The 21,558-nt window shown below is 47.7% G+C and overlaps 1 protein-coding gene across 1 annotated transcript in view; it reads left to right on the forward strand.

Moving 5' to 3' along the window:
* LOC106815072 (lipase maturation factor 2-like) overlaps positions 1–21,558 on the forward strand; it is a 43,102-nt gene that overhangs the window by 3,212 nt on the left and 18,332 nt on the right. The window contains 15 exon segments of the mRNA XM_014819493.1: positions 460–944; positions 1,418–1,446; positions 1,650–1,852; positions 4,523–4,649; positions 8,388–8,454; positions 8,457–8,504; positions 8,854–8,905; positions 9,158–9,310; positions 9,578–9,683; positions 10,089–10,188; positions 10,492–10,607; positions 10,876–11,000; positions 11,308–11,421; positions 11,888–11,987; positions 12,403–12,508. Coding sequence (XP_014674979.1) covers positions 460–944; positions 1,418–1,446; positions 1,650–1,852; positions 4,523–4,649; positions 8,388–8,454; positions 8,457–8,504; positions 8,854–8,905; positions 9,158–9,310; positions 9,578–9,683; positions 10,089–10,188; positions 10,492–10,607; positions 10,876–11,000; positions 11,308–11,421; positions 11,888–11,987; positions 12,403–12,508 — 1,931 coding nt within the window.

Here is a 21,558-nt window from a genome sequence, read left to right on the forward strand (position 1 = left end):
CTCGCGCTCGCTCGCAGCCTGCAATATGAAATCGGTCTATGGCGTGCAGGGCGCGTCGATACTGAACACGTAGTCCAGTAATTTCCTTGTGAAAGTTTTCCTCAAGCATGGCCTCCTATCATCGAAACACGAGTTAGATAACGCAAATCCTCGCTCTGATCGTTATTAGCTGGAGGTCCATTCAAGCTCACAAATTTTGCGCGCTAAAATCTCTCGGCGTACATACTCACGCTGTGTCGGCACCTTGCATATGTGCTCTGCATCTTGCAGACGTTGGAGTGACGTCATGGCAACGTTGGACTTGACCGCGTCATGCAACGTTGGAGACGTAACATGCAAGCTTGGCATGACGTCGTGCCAGTTTGCTTTGCTGGCCTCTTCCGCGCAACATTGCACACAATGGGCCGCACAACCTCGCTCGTCGCACGCGTCTCACGCTCTCGGTCGCCGACGTCTCAGCCTCTCGTGCGCGGCGTCTACGCCTCTCGTGCGGCGGCGGTCTCGCCTCGCGTCGCGGCGTTCTCGCCTCTTGCGCGTCCACGTCTTCACTCTCGTCGCGAACGTCTCACCTCTCCGTCGCGGCGTCTCACCTCTCGTGCGGCGCGTCTGCCTCTCGTCGCGGCGTCTCGCCCTCGCGTCGGCGCGTCTCGCCTCTCGTCGCGGCGTCTCGCCTCTCGTCTCGGCGCCTCGTGCGCGGCGTCCTCACCTGCGTGTCGCGACCACCTCTGCACGACGACGTCTCGCGTTCAGACAACATGCTGCCGACAGAAGCCGACGTTGCTGTGGTTGCTGCCGATGGCGGGGCTAGGATGAGGTTGACAGCATGGAGCCTGCTGGCATTGTGCGCATCGTCATCGCTCTCCGTCGGCTGGTCCGTATCGAAGGCCATGAGGAGCGCTGACTCGTTCCTGCTGCTGTGGGGGCTGTACTTCTCCTGCTACCAGGTACGTGTGTGTGTGTGTTTGTGTGCGTGTGCGTGCGTGCGTGCGTGCGTGCGTGCGTGCGTGCGTGCGTGTGTGTGTGCGTGCGTGCGTGCATGTGTGTGTGAGGAATAAGTCCTCTCTGCATAGATTCTAGTATCTCGATTGTATTTCTTGTGGTGTCGGGTGGCGTTCCAGAACTCTGAGCAGTCCTCTATGTGGTTTCTAAACTCTCATTTCTATTTCTTGTGCTACGATGTCAGGTTTTAGAATCATGCCATCCTCTCTAACACGTAGACAAACTCTTACGTTGCTTCTTTAGACACAGTTTCGTTGAGTACTTCTCGCGAAGGTGGCGCAGGGCGTTTGTTTGCTTGCGTACGACTTTCGTATTGTATCTTAGAGTCGGGCACGTGTGCTGCCTGTTTGGTCATTTGAATTTACTACCACTTGCCTACTTGCCATCACAATTAAAATTATGTTCGCATTTTTTGTAGGTTGGACAAACATTCATGTGGTTTCAATGGTAAGCTCTTCGCTTGTGCAGTTCTGTCGCATTTACAGCAAGCTATCCTGTCGACGTTTAGATCGTGTTGGGTGTATGCATATCGCTGAATCACAAAGATTTCGTATGCCGATTCGTGAAGTCTAAATTATAAATGCCAATCTACTTCTACCGGTTTTCTTCTCTCACTTAACCACGAGTTCGTCGTCGTCTTGCGTGTGCAGGGACATTCTTCTGCTAGAGGCAGGCTTCATTACGATCCTTGTCGCGCCGTTCAACCTCGTCAAGTTCGGTCGCTGGGCGACGCGGTCGCGTTACCACGACAACATCACGCTGTGGCTCGTCCGCTGGCTGCTGTTCCGCCTCATGTTTGCCTCGGGCGTCGTGAAGCTGCAGAGTCAGTGCCCCACCTGGTGGGGACTCACAGGTGAGTGCGATTTGCGCAGTGACGTACAGGTGTCGTTAAATTGACTACGTCGTGCCCACGACATTTTCATACTGGCTACAAATCTTGACTCAAATTTTTCTTGCCATTTTTTCCATACACATTAAATACACGTCCGAGCAACACTAATGGAACTAGCACCTCATACCCTCACAACTGTCGCCTATATACGGTCTGGTAATCACAACAGCATATTCTGCTTTATCTCATTCCACGTTAAAAACTCCAGCAAAAAACCTGCGCACGATCTTGATCTTAGGTTGCTAAATTAACTTGGCGCCTTGCTATAGGCTATGTTATGAGTCACGAGTGTAAGTTCACACATACGAACAATATAGTAAAATAAGAAGTTATAATGCAGCAATTTAACATAAAAAGTGAAACAGAATTACTTATTTTTTTGTGAAAAAGTTGGAATTTATTTTTAAATTAATTTACGGTGAGTAATCACTTTAATTGTGGTGCGGCGCCACAAGACTCTAATATCACGATGTTCATGCATGAGGCCACCCTTAAAAATTGTCTGTTTCCCCTTATACCTACTCACCCCTCATGGGCACCGCAGTTAGGGTAGGTTAGGTGAAAATCTTTTATTTTTTTTTGACCAAGATGTGTGCTACGTGTATATGTGAACGTTTTTTTTGTTTTGCCGCAACCGAAAATAATTTCTGTTTTTGTTTTACATGCGCACTGACGCCCCACATCCCACAATCCACCTGCTGTCGAGTTTTGGCTAGCAGCTCGGTCGGTAAAGGGGCGCAAACAAGCAATATTTTATCTTAAGCCTGGGTAGAATCTGTGCCCAGCGTGCTGTGTGGAGGAGTGATTCACTACTTCTCGTTAGAGCGCTAGTGCCGACAAGTTATCAGGTGTGCAGCTCAAACCTATGTTAGTAGACACTCTACCCAGTCTACAGAACAGATACCGGCTGTCTAATAGTGTTCTTGGCACTTGGGGCCCGCCCCTCATACTGTCGACCTACACTTAGTATTTCCTCGTTCACCTAATATACCACACTAATCTATCTGCCGCGACACTCTCCAGCACAGTTGCTGTGCACCTCCCCCCTTGATACTTTGTTTTAGTATATTATACTTTTGCGTAGCTTCATCACGAAAATCGCTAACCTCTTTTCATTCTCCACCTCTCACTCTCTGCCACCTACAATATGCATATACAATATGTTTTTTTTGCCAAACGATAGCTTCCAACAACTCTTTCACGCCGAGCATACATTTACGGCTTCCACCTGGGACTCTGATGAGATCCTAGCAATAGATCTCATCCCATGCGCGCACTCGCGTTGCTACGTTCTTCGTTTGCGCGCCGAAGCGGATACTTATTGCTGCATAGCTCCTCGCGCAGGTTTTCGCATCTCATCTCAGCTCTCTCGCTATGTTTCCAGACGCTGCATGTCATCATTTATTACGCCCCCCCCCGTCACTGTCCCTTGACACTACTCCCGAGGCCAGCGGTCTCCGACCGTCTCACCCATCTCATCTCCCAGCCCTCGGCGTGAGTGGGTGTCGCCTTCCATACACAACCCCACCCCTGCGCCGTGCCCGCCTCGCCAACATTCCCACAAACTCTTCCGTAAACATCATTACCTCCGCAACAATGCGCTCTCGCACTTCTAATATGCTCTTCCCCTTTACGCACACTGCTTGTTTCAGAAACGCTGTCTTAGAAGTTGCGCGACCAATCTAATGTCACCCAGTCCTCTCTCTCACCACATATTTCCGAAACCGGAGCTCATGGCATCCCCGTGGACTCCCCGCAACACACTGCCGTCATCAGCTTGACCCCCCGTAGCGCCTCCTAGGTCCCAGCCACCTCGCCCGACTTGCCCTTCCACTTCTGCTCCCAGCGAACATCACTCTCTGCAAACCATTCTTGCCCTCTCCATTAGGCCACCCTGCTGATTAGCTCCCGTCACTCTCACAAACCGCTATCTTACCACCTCACACAAGCTTTCTGGACAGCGGGAAAACACTGCATTGGAACATGATTCTCCAGACTGAGGATTACAAGAGACAACTCCTTCATCGGCCATTCGCACACATCATTCCTGAAGCTTGTGTTGTATTGCTGCACATATAAGCGCCTATAATGTATTCCGCTACCAGTGCCATATAAGGTAAAAAGGACTCAAATCATGGTGCGGTTGACAAGTGTTGATACCGAATTCATACTTTTTGAATATTTTTTTTAGCAAATTTGATACTTTTTTTATGCCGACAGATAGTTATTAATATCTTGTCCAATCCCTGTAATATCCTGTAAGTGGCACAGCACTGCTCACTACGCAATCCCCGTCGATGACCACATCTATAGGCAGCTTTCGCTGTAACCGGCCTTTGGTTGAACGGCACGCATGGTATTTTAAGGACGAACAATTTTGATCAGCGACCACCTTATGTATACACGTGGTATTCTGATTAATGACAGTGCAAAATGACGCTGGCACGTGTCGTGTGCTCTAGACCTTGTCTCGTATAGGACGCTATGTATAGACGATAGTTAGCATCGTATTACCTTCGTATCGATCGTATTAAGACCTTCGTCTCGGATAGACGTATCGATCTAGACGTATAGATTGTATAGACGTCTCGTAGAGACCTCTCGTATGACCGTTGACTCTACTGCTGCCAGCGATGGAATATCAGCTACGAGTCTCAGTCGCCATCACGACGCCGCCGCTATATAGCGTGCGGGTCACGCCACACAGCTATTCGCCTCCGAATGGCTTCAGAAGCCTGTCGACGGTCATCGTGTACCAGTGATCGAGTCCCGGGCCGTTCCTGTTCTTCTGCCCGAGTCAACCGCAGACTGCCCGATCTGCTTCGCCAGTTCTTCCGGTCTCAGGTGGGCGCAACCCTGGCATTTCACGGTGGTGGCAATTGTGTGTGTGTGTGCCCATCCACTGCCTGCACGTCCGCCCAAGCCCATGCGCGAAGCGAATCCACAATACCACCGGTCCGCCGACGGCGGGCGGCGGCCGCGAGGTTTCCGAGCCACGCGGCAGCGAACAACTGCGCAGAAAAGACAGAGCCCCCGAAACATCGATACTCGGGGGCGCGGGCGCGACCCCCAAAGCAAAAGTCTCGCCCCTGGAAATCCGAATTGTCCAGGCTCTGTCGCTCTCCGGCGCGGTTGCCGATGCCGCTCGGCCTCTGCCGCGTGTAGCGGCAGCCGGGTTCCACGGACCTCTGCGGCTAGAATTTCTGGATACCGGTGTGAGCGTGTGCAATGTTTTTCACTCATGTAAGCATGCATGTGTGATACTGCTACTGCTATTTGCATTCCAATCCCAACCCATGCGCGCGCCGCCGCCCGCGCCGCTATTATATACGCTGTGTGCCTGTGCGGTGCTTACGTGTGCCTGCGCGCTCTGTGCGTGCGTTGCCGCCGTAGCCATGTAGCCTGCGGGCGTGCTTTGCCGGTGGTGCGTGCGTCGCCCGGCTGCGTTGCGTGTGCCGCCTGTGTGTGCGGCTTGTGCGTGCCGGGCCGGCGTGCTTGCGTGCTTTCTGTCGGCCTGCCCCGGCGTGGTGCATGTGTGCGCGTGCGTGGCAGCGCTCGCCTGCGGCGTGCCTACTTAGACCCGAGGCACCACGCACCGCTAGGCATTATAGAACGAATAATCCATGCCGAAACATACCTAATGAAAGTCACACGTATAGTTGTTCCCTGGCGGGCTGTGGGCCTCGTGTGTTATTCCCTGATGACGTAGCTTTTTTTTTTTTTTGGGTCAATTCCCCGAAAGAAGTTTTCGCCTGGCGCCTCTCTCAAAGTCCAGCAATGCCAAGCCTCTACATTTTAGTAGTGGCATTAGATACACGCTGAAGACAACTTGTGCCCCCTCCCCCAGGACCTTCAATCAATTGCCGCCCCTGCCCAGCAGGCACGTACGCAAGCGTCGCATGTGCACAGCCACTTCAACACGTGGGCTCGCGCGGCCGCTTTCTCAAACCCCTGAGCTGCCAGCGCTTACGCGGGCTTGGACCCCGGGAGCCCGCAAGAGACTTTTGGCCGTCCTTAAACAATCCGATCCTCCCTCGCTCGTACAGCACCCACTTCACATATTTTGAGCTGCCGTAATAGTTCTGTGGTAGCGGAACTGTGATGCTATTCACTATTCAGATGGTGCAATTTGTGGCGTTGTGACTTGTGAGTTGTGATTCATGTAGTCTGTCAGTCTGATGACATAACTGTCGTTGAATATTCGACTGTTGTGCTGGCAGGCAGTGGTGTGCGCGTCAAAAAAAAAAAAGCGCCAGCATGTGCTGTGGCCGCGTCTGTGTGCTGCGCCGGCAGCACCGCCGGCGCCCGAGACGCCACCGATCCTCGTGTAGCGCGTGCCCGCGGTGCGGTGCGCGTGCCGCGTTCGGGCGTCGGTGGGCCCTGTGACCGGTGTGTGCGTCGTCCCCCCGTGGCGCGCGGCCCCCCGGCGAGTGTGTATTAGCAACCGGTATTAGCATTACTGTGCTCTTGGCCGCCTCCTACATTTCGCAGGCACAACCAGCCCCTCTGCGAAATTAAGTCGCGCCCCTGGAAAGTGCGCAAAAAGGCCCTGCGACAATGAAACAGGTAGCCGCCGAAAGTTTGTGGGGGTTTGCAAAAAGAGCCCCGGTAAAGAAAAATTAATCTTTTTCCACTTGATCCCGATTCGGCCGCAGCCTCGCTCTGGATCGCGGGGGGCGGCTCGCGCCCCGGCCACGACCTGGTTCGGGCCGCGGGCCGGAGCCGCTGTTTACCGTGTGCTGTGTCTGCATGCGTGTGTAGCGTGCGTGTATGGTGCTCGCTCGGGTAGTTGTGGTATACGCGCTGTTTGTCGGGGCGGTGTGGTACCAAATGTGAACATCGCACACTGTGGTGTGGTGGCCGTGTGTGTAGTCGTGGCGGCGTGAGTGCGTCCTGCGTGCGGCATGCGTGCACCGTGCTGTTTGTGTATAGCGAGTGTTTGTGGGGGCGCATGTGTACATGCATCGTGCCCTCCCGAGGGGACGCCCCCCCGGCTGTTGGTACGTCGCGCTCCGCCGGCCCTTGCCGTGGGGTGTCGTGGGTTCGGCGTGTGTGCGTGCGGGTGTGGCATGCGTGCGTTGCGTGTGCCGGGTCCCCCGACTCCTGTTTGTGCGTATCTACGAGCTGTTTGTGGAGTGGTGGCGGGCGGTCCCGGTGTACCATCTATACCGTTGTGTGGTGCGCGTCGCTGCCGGCCCAGTGTGTTGTTGTCTCCGTTGGTGAGCCGTCGTGTGGTGTGTGTGTGCATGCTGTGCGCTGCACGTCCCTCCGACCGGCCTTCCCGTTCGGCGCCGGTGTCTTGGTGTATACGCATGCGGCTCCCCCACACTGCGCTAGCCGCCCAGTGTTTGTGGGCGCATGTGTACATGCTCGTCTATCTGCACCCGGCCGGCACCGCCGTAGGTGTGTTGGTTGGGTGTGTCGTGCCGCCCGCCTGGCTCCCCTGTGTGCATTTTTCTTTGCGCGTGCCGTGGCGTGATGTGCATGCTGTTGCGTGCTTCACCGTCCGCAGGTGTTTGGTGTATTACGGAGTGTTGTGGGACGCGGCTTGTGTACACTGCATCCGGTGTGTCGTGCGCGATGTGTGTGGGTGAATGTGTGCGTGTGCCGTGTGTGCGTTGCAATGGTGCCGCGTGGTGTTTGTATATACGAGCTGCTTGCTGGGCACTCGGGCGTAGCTCATTGTGCGTAGTGGCGGTGTGCCGTGTGGTAGTGCTGTTAGTGCCGCGGGCGTCATGTATTTAAACTTCAATGGGTCATGATCCAAGCTGTAATTCATGATTGCAGCTGTGCGTACTATGCAGTACTGGTAACTGATGTTTCTCATACTGGTCATCTCCGTAACAGATGCGGTCGTCTCACACCCCACAGTCTCTCTGTGTTCTACATGCTGAGCAGGTTCTAAGCTGTCCGTGTGTGTGTGTGATGTCAGCGTGTGTGATGTCATCAACCGGCCCCCTGATCGTGTGTGATGTCATCCTGGCTGTGTGAGATGCATCTGTGTGTGTGATGTCGTAGCGTGTACGGTCGATGTCACTCTGTTGCTGCTGCGCGTGCTGATGTCAATCTGTGTGTCGGCTGATCGTCATCTGTGCTGTGCTGATGTCAGCGTGTACGTGATGTCATCTGTGTGTGTGATGTCAGCGTGTACGTGATGTCATCTGTGTGTGTGATGTCATCTGTGTGTGAGATGTCTGTGTGTGTGATGTCATCTGTGTGTGTGATGTCGCGTATGTACGTGATGTCGATCTGGGTTGACGATGTTCAGGTGTCTGTGATGTCAAGGCGGGGTGCGCCAGAGTACGTTGATGTCAATCTGTGTGATGTATTCCTCTGTGTGCCTGAGATGTCCTGTCGTGTGTATGTCATCTGTGTGTGTGATGTCACGGCGTAGGCGTGAGTCCATCTGATGTGTGGATGTCGAGGTGTCGTTGCATGGTCGCGGTGTACGTGATGTCATACATATGTCATACTGTGTTGTGTGTGTGTGTTACAGGTTTCCTCATGGTGGGAATCTACTCACAGGCAACTATAACTTCTTCAATCTGCTCACGATCGTTCTCCATGCGTAACCTCTCTAGAAGACTTCTTCTTCACGGTCGTGGACCTACAGGTAATCGTCACTAATCACTACAGGTAAACAACACAGTAGTCACTGCTTAATCCACTACACGGTATCAGCTGCTGATCAATAATCTCATGTCGTAATCACTGATCAAGCTAAACTAAGGTAATTCACTCTGGTGTGGGGATGTTCAAAATAAAACTTTACAAGGGTACAACAACACAGGTAATCACTGATCAATAACTACAGGTAAACAACACAGGTAATCACTGATCAATCACTACAGGTAAACAACACAGGTAATCACTGATCAATCACTACAGGTAAACAACACAGGTAGTCACTGCTTAATCAATACAGGTAAACAACATAGGTAGTCACTGCTTAATCCCTACAGGTAAACAACACAGGTAGTCACTGCTTAATCAATACCTGGGTAAACAACACAGGTAATCACCAGTCAGTCCTTACAGGTATATAGCACAGGTAAACACTAATCAATCTTTACAGGGCACATAATACAGGTAATAAAGCCGGCCAACACCAAACAGGCAAACACTACAGTTAAACTCTTCGCCGAAAACGAGAAGTATGCAGCGTTATCGTCGCACTTCCACGCGGTTACAGTTTCGCGACCCCCCGTCCCGCCCGTTGCTTCTCTCACCGCGCGGATGCCGCGCATCGGTCTGTTCGTCGTCTAGGTTACGAGATGGTGCGCTTCGTGCCCGCATCCCTGCGCGAGCTCGTTGCTCTCATGCTGGAGGCTGCGTTTGCCGGATCTCTCCTCTTCTACGCTCACAAGCTGTTCTCACTCAGCCTCGACACAACCCGCTGGAAGGTCGACTCGAAAGTCGGTGAGTGCCTGCGTGAGAGGTGGGGGAGGAAGGGGGAGGAGGGAAGTAGGGGGGGGGGAGGAAGAAGAAGAGAAGTGGACAGGATAAGAGGGAGGGAAGGGCGAGCAGGATTAACCCGTGACGTTGCCACTGTGTGTGGTGTGTCTGTGCTGTGGACGTTCGCACGCAATGTTCGCCGCGTGGCGTGGGCGTGACACGCGCGTTCTCGCGCGATGTTTGCATTTACCTGCGTGCGTTCAGCGCCCTCTATGTGTCTCTCGCGCGCAGTGTTCACGCCGCAGCAGCTGGACTGGTTCGTGAGGCAGGTGCTGCCGTTGTCGATCATCATGGGAGCCGCGTCTCTCTCGCTGGAAGTCTGCGACACCATCGTCAAGTAAGCGTCACTATGCAGTCACCAACCTTCATGAGACAGCATGCTATCTCCGCTCTGTTATCGATATTAGTGTACTGTAAATTAATACTACCATAACTCTCTATTGCTATTGCTATTTCTTTTTTCCCCCCCCCTCTCTCTACGAGTATATATATATATATTTATATACATATTGTTTATTTATTCATTTATCCTAATTCTTTTTAAGAGAGCAATTTTTCGGATGTCAATGTTGTGCTTACATGTTGCTTCATCAGTAACAATTATACGTCCTCCCCAAGCAACCCTCGATGTCACTTGGGTGCTGTTTTAAACTCATCGACCCTCGTCTCTCGGGTGTATCGTACGCGATGACGTCGTACGTCGTCGTTCATTGACCGCCTTGTCGTCTCCGTCTACCCGCAGGTCGCTGAAGTACGAGAGGAAGCTGATGCGGAGGCTGTGGGCTCTCCTCGGCACCATCGTCTTCTCCGCAGCGGCCTTCTCCATGTTCTCCATAAGCTTGGTTAGACGATTAGCATCGATTAAGATCGCGCGATAATTAACGGGTAGTAATTGATTGTTGTTTGGCAAACGGTTTGCCGCTATGCTTGTGGCGTGAATTAGAATCGCATTCAGTCGGTCTGAGATTCTATTAGAAGTGGATTTTTACAAATGCAAATAATTTAACAATATCGTATTAATTACAATAATGAAGTTATTGTAACAATTGTGTGTCCGATTATCTCACTTTTTCTGTTCTACTGAAACGTCCCAGAACTGTAACCAATCTACACGTCTATATTATTCGAATACGCGTCACTTGTAGGTGTCGCTGACGACACTAGATGACGCTGTGCAGAAGCGGCTTCCGCAGCCGGTCATGTACCTGTATGGTAAGCAGCGACCGTTCACACTGACCTCGTCCTACGGATTGTTCAGAAGGTACGGACAGACTGGGTATCCGTGTCGGGGCACAACACACTGACATCCCCTCCAATCCTTCAATCACACCCTTCACTGCCCAACATTCACGGTCTTTGTTTATTTCTTGTCGAATTGTTAAGCTTACTACTACTACTACTACTACTACTAATAATAATAATAATATTTATAAGTCTGTAACTCGTCCCCATCTCGTTGATGAGAGAGCGCTGCGATACTGGTGGAAGCATCCAGGGTTCCTGACGGTAACGCGCGTGTTCTATTACAGGATGACGGGCGTTGGTGGCCGCCCGGAGCTGATCCTAGAGGCCAGCAATAACCTGGAGAGGGGATGGAAGGAGTACTCCTTCCTGTACAAACCCGGAAACATATCCACCGCCCCTCCCGTCGTCTGTAAGTCGTTCAATTACTGCGATCGCGCGCGCACGCCGCGAATTCAGTCGCACGCGTGGCCAAGTTGTAATGGTTCGTCGCAAAATATTTCACCGCCCCCCTCGTTACCTTGTAAGTTTGTCGGTTTCTCTGCGCAGATCAGATTGCGCGGCAATGTTGCGATAGATCGCCGCAATAACCATCGACGCATCTCTCGCTGCGTTGCAATTAAGTCGATCGATTTCTTCATGCGCGTGTCGCGTTTGACCACGGCAGCGTTGCATGCGGCTTCGTCGTGATGAGTCACGCGCTTGCGTTCTCGTTACAGTTCCTCACCAGCCGAGGCTCGACTGGCAGATGTGGTTTGCGGCACTGGGACATCACGAGCGCAATCCCTGGTTCCTCAGCCTCGTCCAGCGCCTGCTGGAGGGAGAACCCACCGGTAACTATCAATACGTCTCCGTGTGGTGTACCGTCCCAGAGCGGTTCTCTGCGGTTAACGTATGGTGAGCTCAGGAAAAGCTGCTCGAATAGTACCGATACATCGACCGACAGAAAGACTGCCACTTGTCGTGTCGCTGTGTCACGCGTAAACAAATTTCAGCAAGAGATGCATTAATTATTCTTGCTGTGCTACTCGAAGATTTTAACTCTCGTACTCGTAGAATAGATTTACGTGTGATGGATGTTACATGGATTTGTGCTGCTAATGTAGTTTCTTTTCTAGAGCGTTTGTGTTAAGGTGATATAATAATCTCAAAATTTATTATTTCACTGGAGTTTGGGTCAAAATGCCCATTGCGCCTTTCAGGTCATAAATTTCAGTTGCTTGCTTATGGGCAATGGAGCGATAAGTTATGATGATGTCGATATTATAATACATACTTCTAAGGCGACTTCTTTTTTAGTTTTACAGCTAATGGGCCCACAGCCATTCAAGAAGGCGCCAAAGTACATCAGAGCTTCAGTGTATCACTATCATTACACGACAGCTAAGAAAGGAACAAGGTGAGCGTTGTGACGTAGTAACACGATAAAATTATTGGCGTGATATGAGGGAGACGCCGATTTGTTCAACCTGAGCGAAGCTGTATTACTTGAGGGTGGTCATGTGACGTATTTTAGCCAAGTATTTACATGCATGAAGTGTAATAATATATATATATATATTGTACTATCAGTATCAGCATTATAGTATTGTAGTATATGTTGCTATTATATTATAATAATTTATAATATATATCGTAATTATAATAATTATTATTAGCATCTATAATGATAACTATGTTATCCTATTGTATAATAGACATTGCCCAATATCATAAATATCTTTGCGGCTCGGCTGAATCCTTGGTTGTGTGGTGTGATGAGTAGTGGTCTGACGTTGTGTTGACTGGGGGTGGCATCTGCATTTCTCGCGCAGCACGTCTAAGAACTGGTGGTGGCGGGAGAAGAAGCGTGAATACCTGCCGGCCGTCACCCTGGACAGCAAGCTCATGCTAACTCACGCCAAGACTGCAGGATTACAGGTGAGCTGCTCACACCTCGCCCACACGCGCGTACGCATGATGCAGCAGCAGCAGCAGCAGCAGTAATACTGATTATAGCTCCTATCTCGCCAATATAAATAAAATTGCCTGCGAAAGCAACAACTGGTCGCTGTTGTTTCAACATGTGTTTCATTCCATAGTAATGATATAGACATGAAGATGAATGACATGAATGCAGAGAGATGAATGACATGAAGGCAGAGAGATGAATGACATGAAGGCAGAGAGATGAATGACATGAAGGCAGAGTGATGAATGACATGAAGGCAGAGTGATGAATGACATGAAGGCAGAGTGATGAATGACATGAAGGCAGAGTGATGAATGACATGAATGCAGAGTGATGAATGAAATGAAGGCAGAAGTGATAGAATGACATGAAGGCAGAGTGAGAAATGACATGATGGCAGAGTGATAATGACATGAAAGGCTAGAGTGATGAAATGACATGAAGGCAGAGTGATGAATGACAATGAAGGGCCAGAGTGATTTGAATGACATGAAAATGCAGAGTGATGAAATGACATGAGGCAAGTGATAGAACTGACAATGTAAGGCAGAGAGATGAATGAACATGAATGCAGAGAGAATGATATTGACATGAAAGGCAGAGTGATGAGACATGAAGGCTAGAGAGATGAATGACATGAAGGCAGAGTGATGATGACATGAAGGCAGAGAGATGAAATGACATGAAGCAGAGAGATGAATGACATGAAGCGCAGAGAGATGAATGACATTAGCAGAGAGATGAATGACATGAAGGCAGAGTGATGAAATGACATGAAGGCAGAGTGATGAAATGACATGAATAGGCAGAGAGATGAATGACATGAAGGCCAGACTGAATGAATGCATGAAGGCAGAGAGATGAATGAAATGACAGGCAGAGGAATGAATGACCAATGAAGGCAAGAGAGATGATGACATGAAGGCAGAGTGATGAAAATGACATAAAGCAGAGAGATGAATGACAATGAGGCAGAGTGATGAATGACATGAAGGCAGAGTGATGATGACATGAAGGCAGAGTGATTGAATGACATGAATGCAGATGATCGAATCGACAAGAAGCGCAGAGTGATGAAATGACATGAAAGGCAGAGTGAATGAATCGACATGAGGCGAGTGAATGAATGACATGAACGGCAGAGTGAATGAATGACATGAATGCAGAGTGATGAAATGACATGAAGCGCAGAGTGATGAATGACATGACAGGCAGAGAAGCATGAAATGACATGAATGCAGAGAGATGAATGACAATGAAGAGCAGAGTGATGAATGACTATGAAGGCACGAGAGATGAATGACATTGAAGGCAGAAGTGATGAATGACATGAAGGACAGCAGAGAATGAATGGACATGAAGGGAGAGAGATGAACTGACATGAAAAAGGCAGAGATGATGAACTGAACATGAAGGCACGAGTGATGAATGACATGATGCAAGAGAATGATCGAATGACATGAAGGCAGAGTGATTGAATTGACATTAAGGCCAGTAGACGATGAATGACATAAGGCAGAGAGATGAATGACATAGAAAAGGCAGAGAAATGAATTGACATGAAAGGCAGAGTGATGAATGAATGAAGGCAGAGTGATGAATCGACATGAAGGCAAGAAGTGATGAATGACATGAAGGCTAGAGAGTGATGCAATGACATGAAGCAGAGTGATGATGACATGAGCGCAGAGTGATCGAATGACATGAAAGGCAGAGTGATGAATGACATGGATGCAAGTGATGGAATGACATGAAATGCAGAGGAGATGAATGACATACAATGCAGATGACTGAAATGACACGGATGCAGAGTGATGAATGAATGAAGGCAGGAGAGATGAATGACATGAAAGGCAGAGTGATGAATGAAACATTAACTGCCAGAGTTGATGATGAACATGCGTATGCAGAGTGATAGAATGACACTGAAGGCAGAGAGATGAATACATGAAGGCAGAGAGATGAATGACATGAATGCAGGCAAGAGGAATGACATGAAGGCAGAGTGATGAATGACATAACATGGCACGAGGATGAATGACATGAGGCAGAGTGATGAAATGGACATGAAGCAGAGTGATGAAATGAATCAATGAAGGCAGAGAGATAAATGACATGCAAGGCAGAAGTGATGAATGACATGAAGGCAGAGAGATAATGACAATGAAGGCAGAGTGATGACAGTGACATGAAGGCAGAGTGATGAATGACATGAAAGGCAGAGTGATGAAATTACAATGAAGCGCAGGAGATGAAATATAGACAGGTAAATAAATAACTATAAAGCATACACGCTGTTCCTCCACAACCGATACTCGGGGTAACCCACTACGACCTTCTATGGACAGGTGACCGCACTATACGATGGTGGTCTGCGCTGACCAGCAGAAAACAAATAATATTTTTTTTCGGGGCTACTTTTCAAGCATCCGCGTGCATGAAAATAGCAATCTAAAAATTTGGTTTGCTAATTGAACTCTATGCAAATTTACGGGGGCTATTTTGGCATTTCCGGGGGGGCTGCTAAATCGCTCGCGAGCCCCCATGTATTTTTTCACTGCGCTGACGCGATTCGCGACTGCTATCTTGCAACGAGAGGAGGAGGCGCAGCAGAAGCGAACGTTCTCGTCAAGCAAGCTCTGCCGACTACCTGAGGTCTCCACGTCAACCCAAGCTGACGCTTTAGCGCCCCCTCGTGTGGGCGCTCTTTCTCTCGACGTCGTCGCATGCTGGTACGGCGGACCGGGCCGACGCTGTAAACCACGATGAGGCTACGTGGCGGCCCCTGCTGACTGCCGTGGCGCCCGACCTGCCTGGATGCTCAGCTGGCGCCCCTGGCCTGATGCTCGGTGGCGCCCTCCTGATGCTCGGTGGCGCCCCTGCCTGATGCTCGTGGCGCCCCTGCCTGATGCTCGGTGACGCCCCCATGCTGATGCTCGTGCGCCCTGCCTGAGCTCGTGCTCCCACCTGCCTGATGCTCGTGACGCCCCTGCCTGATGCTTAGTGCAACGCCTTGCCTGACGCTCCGATGGCGGCCCCCTGCCTGACGCTCTGTGACGGCCACTGCCTGATGCTCAGATGGCGCCGCCCTGCCTGACGCTCGGTGAACGCCCTCCTGATGCTTAGTTGCACGCCTCTGCCTGATGCTCGCGGCGCACCCCTGCCTGATACGTGACTGGGCGCCCTCCTGAGCACCATAGACTATAACTCGGAGGCGAATTAACTCAGCAAGAAAGAGTGAATTATCTGGCTGCTCGCAAAAAGACGTTTCGCATCAACGCCGCATTCGTAAGTGGCGTGGCATGGTGAAGGGGTGATAAGTCTCAAGGCCTTGCCACAACTTCTCGTTTCACCTGCTGAAATTTAGTAAGATATAGGCAGTTACGGTCATAATTTATACTTATCCAAAGTGTTAGCCATAAAATTAAGAAAATACAAGAGAAGAGAGAAAACGTGCGTGTGCTGCATAGGAGAGCCGAGAGAGAGAGAATATATTTTTATGTACTCAGGCATTTTAGACAACACACGAAACGCTTTCTTCCGATAGGCCAGCTTGCAGCTTGCAGCTTCGCAGTCTTCGCCAGCTCGCAGCTTGAAAAACAGAAGTCCGTACCGCAGTCCAGTCACATTGGTGTAGGGCAGCAAGCAGCGGCAGCAGTACAATTTTGACTTTGTGCCTACTGGTTTTTCCCTTTATAGTGCTAATATTAGCATCAAAATGGTGAGCTTGACTCCATCGTCTATGGTAATCTTTGTTCGTTATCTATGATATTTAAACGCTCAGCCATATTTGTCGCATTAATCAGACATAAAAGGAACATAGCCTCTAAAGGTTCTAGGGTTATTTTCAGCTAATTCTAGGTTATAATTGCGCTACATAAAAAAGTCATGGTTCAATCACCATTAGAATATTTAAAAAAAAATGTTTTAAAAACTAACACGAATTACAGTTATTGATTACAATCGACGGTGGCGCCACTCAACGCGCACCGATCTGAGAAGTTGGCAAAATCACTTACCAGCCCAAGGGGCTACAGACCCGAGGGTATTTCTTATTTATTCATTTAAAAGAAACCAGGATTGTAATATCATTATAACGACATAAGTTTCAGTTATAATATGGAAAAATTTGGCCCTAAAATGAATATCGTGTCGGTTAAAATAGCAATTAGGTATAAATATAATTGTACTTTTGTGATTTAATAGCCCTTGGTCCATTTCCTGCAATAAAAACTGCAAATACGCTCTAGATGCAACTTTCGGGTGCCAGCACGGTCGGCGGGTGTCATGGCGGCCGTTCAAAGAATTTCTAGGCGTTGAATGTGTAAATAATTAATAAGTATCCTGGGACAAATACAGTGGGTATTAGACGATGTTGTTATACAGTAAGTAGCACGTTTGTCATGCAGTAAACCAAATCCTAGAGCACTGCCCTTTAATATTTCCGGTGACAAGATCTCATGTAGCAGCTGACGATTGTGGTGGCACGAACGTGATCCATAGCACGTCAAGTTCATTTCTAACTGAGTTTTTAGGAAGTCCTGCCACCCCAAAGTAACGTTAAGTTTATTAGGCCCTTAATAGGTTCGGTGGCAGGACCATAACTTGGCATAAGGTGACTCATACAACTGTCATATATTCCAACAGGTGGCAGCAGCTCTCAAATATTCAAAAAATTAAACTGGGTATGATGAATAGTTAGTGACAGTCTAGTTTACAGGACCTTAGTGAGTGCGAGTAAAAAAACTAACCTTAACTTAAAGTGCATTCCCCCCCTGGAATTGTTGTTAAAATGGGTTTTAAAAAATCTATGATACACAGTGGCTCTGTCGTTTGAATTTATTCATTGAATTCAGTACGGTGTGTTTAAAGTATTGAAGCTAGTAAAAACTATCGATCGTGTTAGTTTAATTTGTCTCTCTAAGGGTGCCTTAATAATTTAATCTAGTGGTGATGCCTCCTATCTGAGGGGGGGAAGCGGGGGGGTAGCATTCCCACTTTCCCAGCAAAAAAACACCGCATATCCCAGTTCCCAGTAAAATAACAATCCCAATTCCAGGTCCTGGAAATTATGTAGACATGTTTTCAGGAAATTCAGTAGTTTTAGGTTTTCAAACCTACCATAAATACGTAATATTTACAATACTATTATTCTATCTGGGGTACATAAATCTAATTAGCGCAGAATAAAAAAATAAAATAAATATTAGGCGCAGAAATTGAAATCCCGACGAAGTTGACACAATCTTTCCCAGATCCACAGACAATTTTTAGAAAGGTCTTTCGGCAACGTCCGATGGACTATTCTGTTCCCGAATCACGGAAAATTCTAACTGACATTTCCCAGTTCCCAGGTCAAATAAACTGCGCCCAATCCGCGGTCGCCGAAAAAATACCCGTTCCCCCCTCCTATCACTGAATCCGTGTAAATGAACATAACATTTTTGTTGTCAGTCGCTATGTGTAAAATTATCGGCACTGAAATTCAAAGGAATGCAATGTAATTGTATACGATATCCTGTAAGGTAATATTTGTATAGAAAATCATCAATTCTTTGTAGTGTTGTTGTTCGTCGTGTGGTCTGTGTTTATCTGTAAATTCATTATCTTCAGGATGCTTTATTTTGCAAAAACCATCTACAATATAAATGATAGATGTGTAGCAGTGTCTATGATTACATACCGTATTATCGAAATTACTGGTGAATGTTCGCAATCGAGTAGGCCTATCCTGTCTGTGGAGGCAGCAGTATGGAGATGGAAATATTTTATCGTTGTAATCATGTACTTGTAATCATGTAGAAATATGTAAAAAAAATCCTGGCATTAATAGGCGTGATTCTCTTTAGCCAGTACACCCTGTTAATCATGTTGTACAAATTATGTAACAATTTGCATGTCTGACATGGGTGTATTCCTTCATCGGATGGGCAATTGTTTTATGTGCGAATACCGCTTACATTTTCATGTAATTAATCCCAAATTACGAACATTAAAGACTATCTTTAAAGGCATTTGATACAGATTGCTGTGTGGTGTTTGCATCTCTCATCTATTCCCATTCAAATTAATGTTCATTCGATCTTCTTTCGATAAGATTGATCACCATCAACAAGTTATATGTACATATTTTAATCAAAATGTTATCAATTAATTAATAGATGCGCAAAATACAAATGAGGTAATATTTCAATACAATAACAATCGGGCATTGAACTGATGTTCACACCAATGATTGGTGTTTTCTGCAATACCACGCAGTTGTAATAGATCCAGGTAAAGAATTGACATCCTTCATAATCTGTTTTTCAATATGGTGGCATTGGTTGCGGGTAGGTGCATCTGTTCAGGGTGTTGCTATCTGCCCCGGGTGTGGAAGTGAGGGTCACGCAACTGGCAGCACTAGGTGTTAGGTATTAGGGTTAGGGTTTTTTCAATCATGATATCTGTCCCCACACCACAGATAAATTTTTGTGGAATGAATGCCCCTATATATAGAGATCCGATATTTTTAGTTTTAGGGTCAGGGTACCACAGACTAACGGATAACACTACAGCCCGTACAACTAAACACTGTACCGTTAGTCTGTGTCTAACTGTTAAGGTGTTGCTATACAGTAGACGCCGTCCATAGGCTGCAGCCTGAATAAGCATCGAAGCAGATATTAATAAAAATACCACACTGTTACGCACTTACAAAACATACACTTTATTCATGTTAAATAACTACAGATTCATGCTCTAATGCTCCCCTCGAAACTTTTTTGCCAGCTCTATGAATCTAATTTCTACCGCACAGTTATCTGAACCAACATTTTATACACAAAAAACACCAACCGGTGACTGTGGCTTACGCACCCTGAGGAATGTCAACGAAATACACAACAAAAATAATTTTATTCTAATGCTTTCTCGACGTCCCAGAAGCATCCACCTTGCGTGCATAATGCTAATTTAATTGCACATCTAGTGCCGATTTCGGCGAAATAAAATGCCAAAAGGCCTTTCTAGAGCGAAGTAGTGCAAACGGTGAACATCGCGGACGCTTACTGTTACAACGCCTCCTTAAGTTTTGAAGTATATCTCAACCTGTATCACGTACCTCCACGCCGCGGCGGGATAGCAACACTCGCATCTGTTCATTGCTCAAGGGAGGTGTCAGTGGCAGCTGCAATGTCCCTAATGACAACTATTGTTGTATGTAATAATGTAGTCGCCCCAGGCTCCATATGCCTCAAAATATTAGTCTTCAATGTTTAAGTACTATATCAAGGACGAAAGAGACAAAGTTGATCAAATATGACAGATTCAACTGCAAATGCGCCAGTAGAAAAAGCTCTTCTTTTAATAACTAGAAGTTGGGATGAAATTCTCAATACAGGGCCGTAGGCCTGGGCGGGGGGGGGGGGGCAAGGGGGCAGATGCCCCCCTTAGAATTTTAGAGCAAAAAAATTAAAAAATAAATTTGTTTCTATTTTTAGAGATTGTCGTAAGTCAGAATAAAGGCTTGTACATGTTCTCAAACATGCCTCAAATACCATCTCTTGCGATTTACATTTTTCAAAAAATGTTCTGTAGGGAGGACCCGCAGACCCCCCCCCACCTATTTCTCACCGACCTCCTTGAATCCTGGATCCGTCCATAGATATAGAAGAGAAGATATTTCTCTCTATATATATCTATGATCCGTCATCTGCCCCCTTACTTTAGGCATAAATTTGGCTCCCAGACCTACGGCGCCTGAATACGGAATGACAGAGACAAAGAACATAAACGGTCCATGTACAGTTACTTATAATATTCAACACTCTAAACACGTAAAATAGGGAAAAATTAAATTAGAAAAGCCAATAAAGTAGAGCCAGAGCATATAAATCAAGGTGATTATGCTCTGGTAGAAGCTAAGAGGTTTACAATGATGGGTCGCACAAATCGTCTGGCGTTTACGGGCGAAATTGTAGTGGCTGCCATGTAGCGGGTTACTTCGGCAACATTATTGAGTTTATTTAGCCGCGTAGTTTTGTGGCGGAGCAGTTTCATCGAAGAAACGAAGATGGCTGCCAAGTGGAGCTGAGAAATTGTTATTTGCTGAATAAAAGCTGCAAAAATGGGCAGGTCTGAATAAAAGCCAGATATTGAAACACTTGTCGTGTAAGTAGACATCTCGAATTTCTTGTTAAACGGGAAATCATTGTTTTTTTTTAGCTTTAACGATATCGTGCTATTCGGATATTGTCTATAGACTATAGTAAGTAATATTAGTACCTCCGGTTTATGTCTGTCACAGTCACAGTGTCAATATCGTCACGAAGGGTCGTTGTCGTATTACGCGTATAGGGTACGGGTAGCCGTCTACTACATTAATGTACCCGAGTAACTAATCTGATACTGGTTAGGGTTAAGGTTACCTGGTTACCTGGTACTCATTAGGGTATCCTATAGACTAAGTATACGACAACGAACCCTACAGCGTCAATACGTCGCGATACTGAGTCTGATCATTAACACTAACACTGTACCTGTAACAGATGAATTTTCATCAAAGATGCGTTTTTTATCGCGATGTAAGCAAAATCTGTATGATAATGGTTAAATGTTTTTTTTTTGGACATCTAAAGTATGCTGACATTAAGCAGGGTAGAAATTAACTTTTGAACAAGGGAGTCGCAACCCCTCAAAAAGAGGGAGTCCGCGCTAGATACCATAATGTAATCCGCAAACCCAGGAGGCATAGGGTATTACAAAGCGTCCGTATAGGTTTTTGTGCGAGAACGCCTGAGTGAATCAATCAGGGCGGTTTGCTGGTGCGTTTTTCAGAACAGACTAAGAACGTGGCCAAAACTGGTTTATTCTAACACGAACCTATTCTCCCTATCCGGCGAACCTTACTATGTATGCGCCATACTCCTGTAATTAAACTAATATAACGCTGTTGCAAAAAATTCGAAGTGCACGAGGCGGCAAATATACTCGAGGCGCCAATTTATGTTGACTCTGTGACGTACTTTCGTTTGAAGAG

Source organism: Priapulus caudatus, unplaced genomic scaffold (genome assembly GCF_000485595.1).
Source record: "Priapulus caudatus unplaced genomic scaffold, Priapulus_caudatus-5.0.1 Scaffold1036, whole genome shotgun sequence".
Taxonomy (NCBI): Eukaryota; Metazoa; Priapulida; class Priapulimorpha; order Priapulimorphida; family Priapulidae; genus Priapulus; species Priapulus caudatus.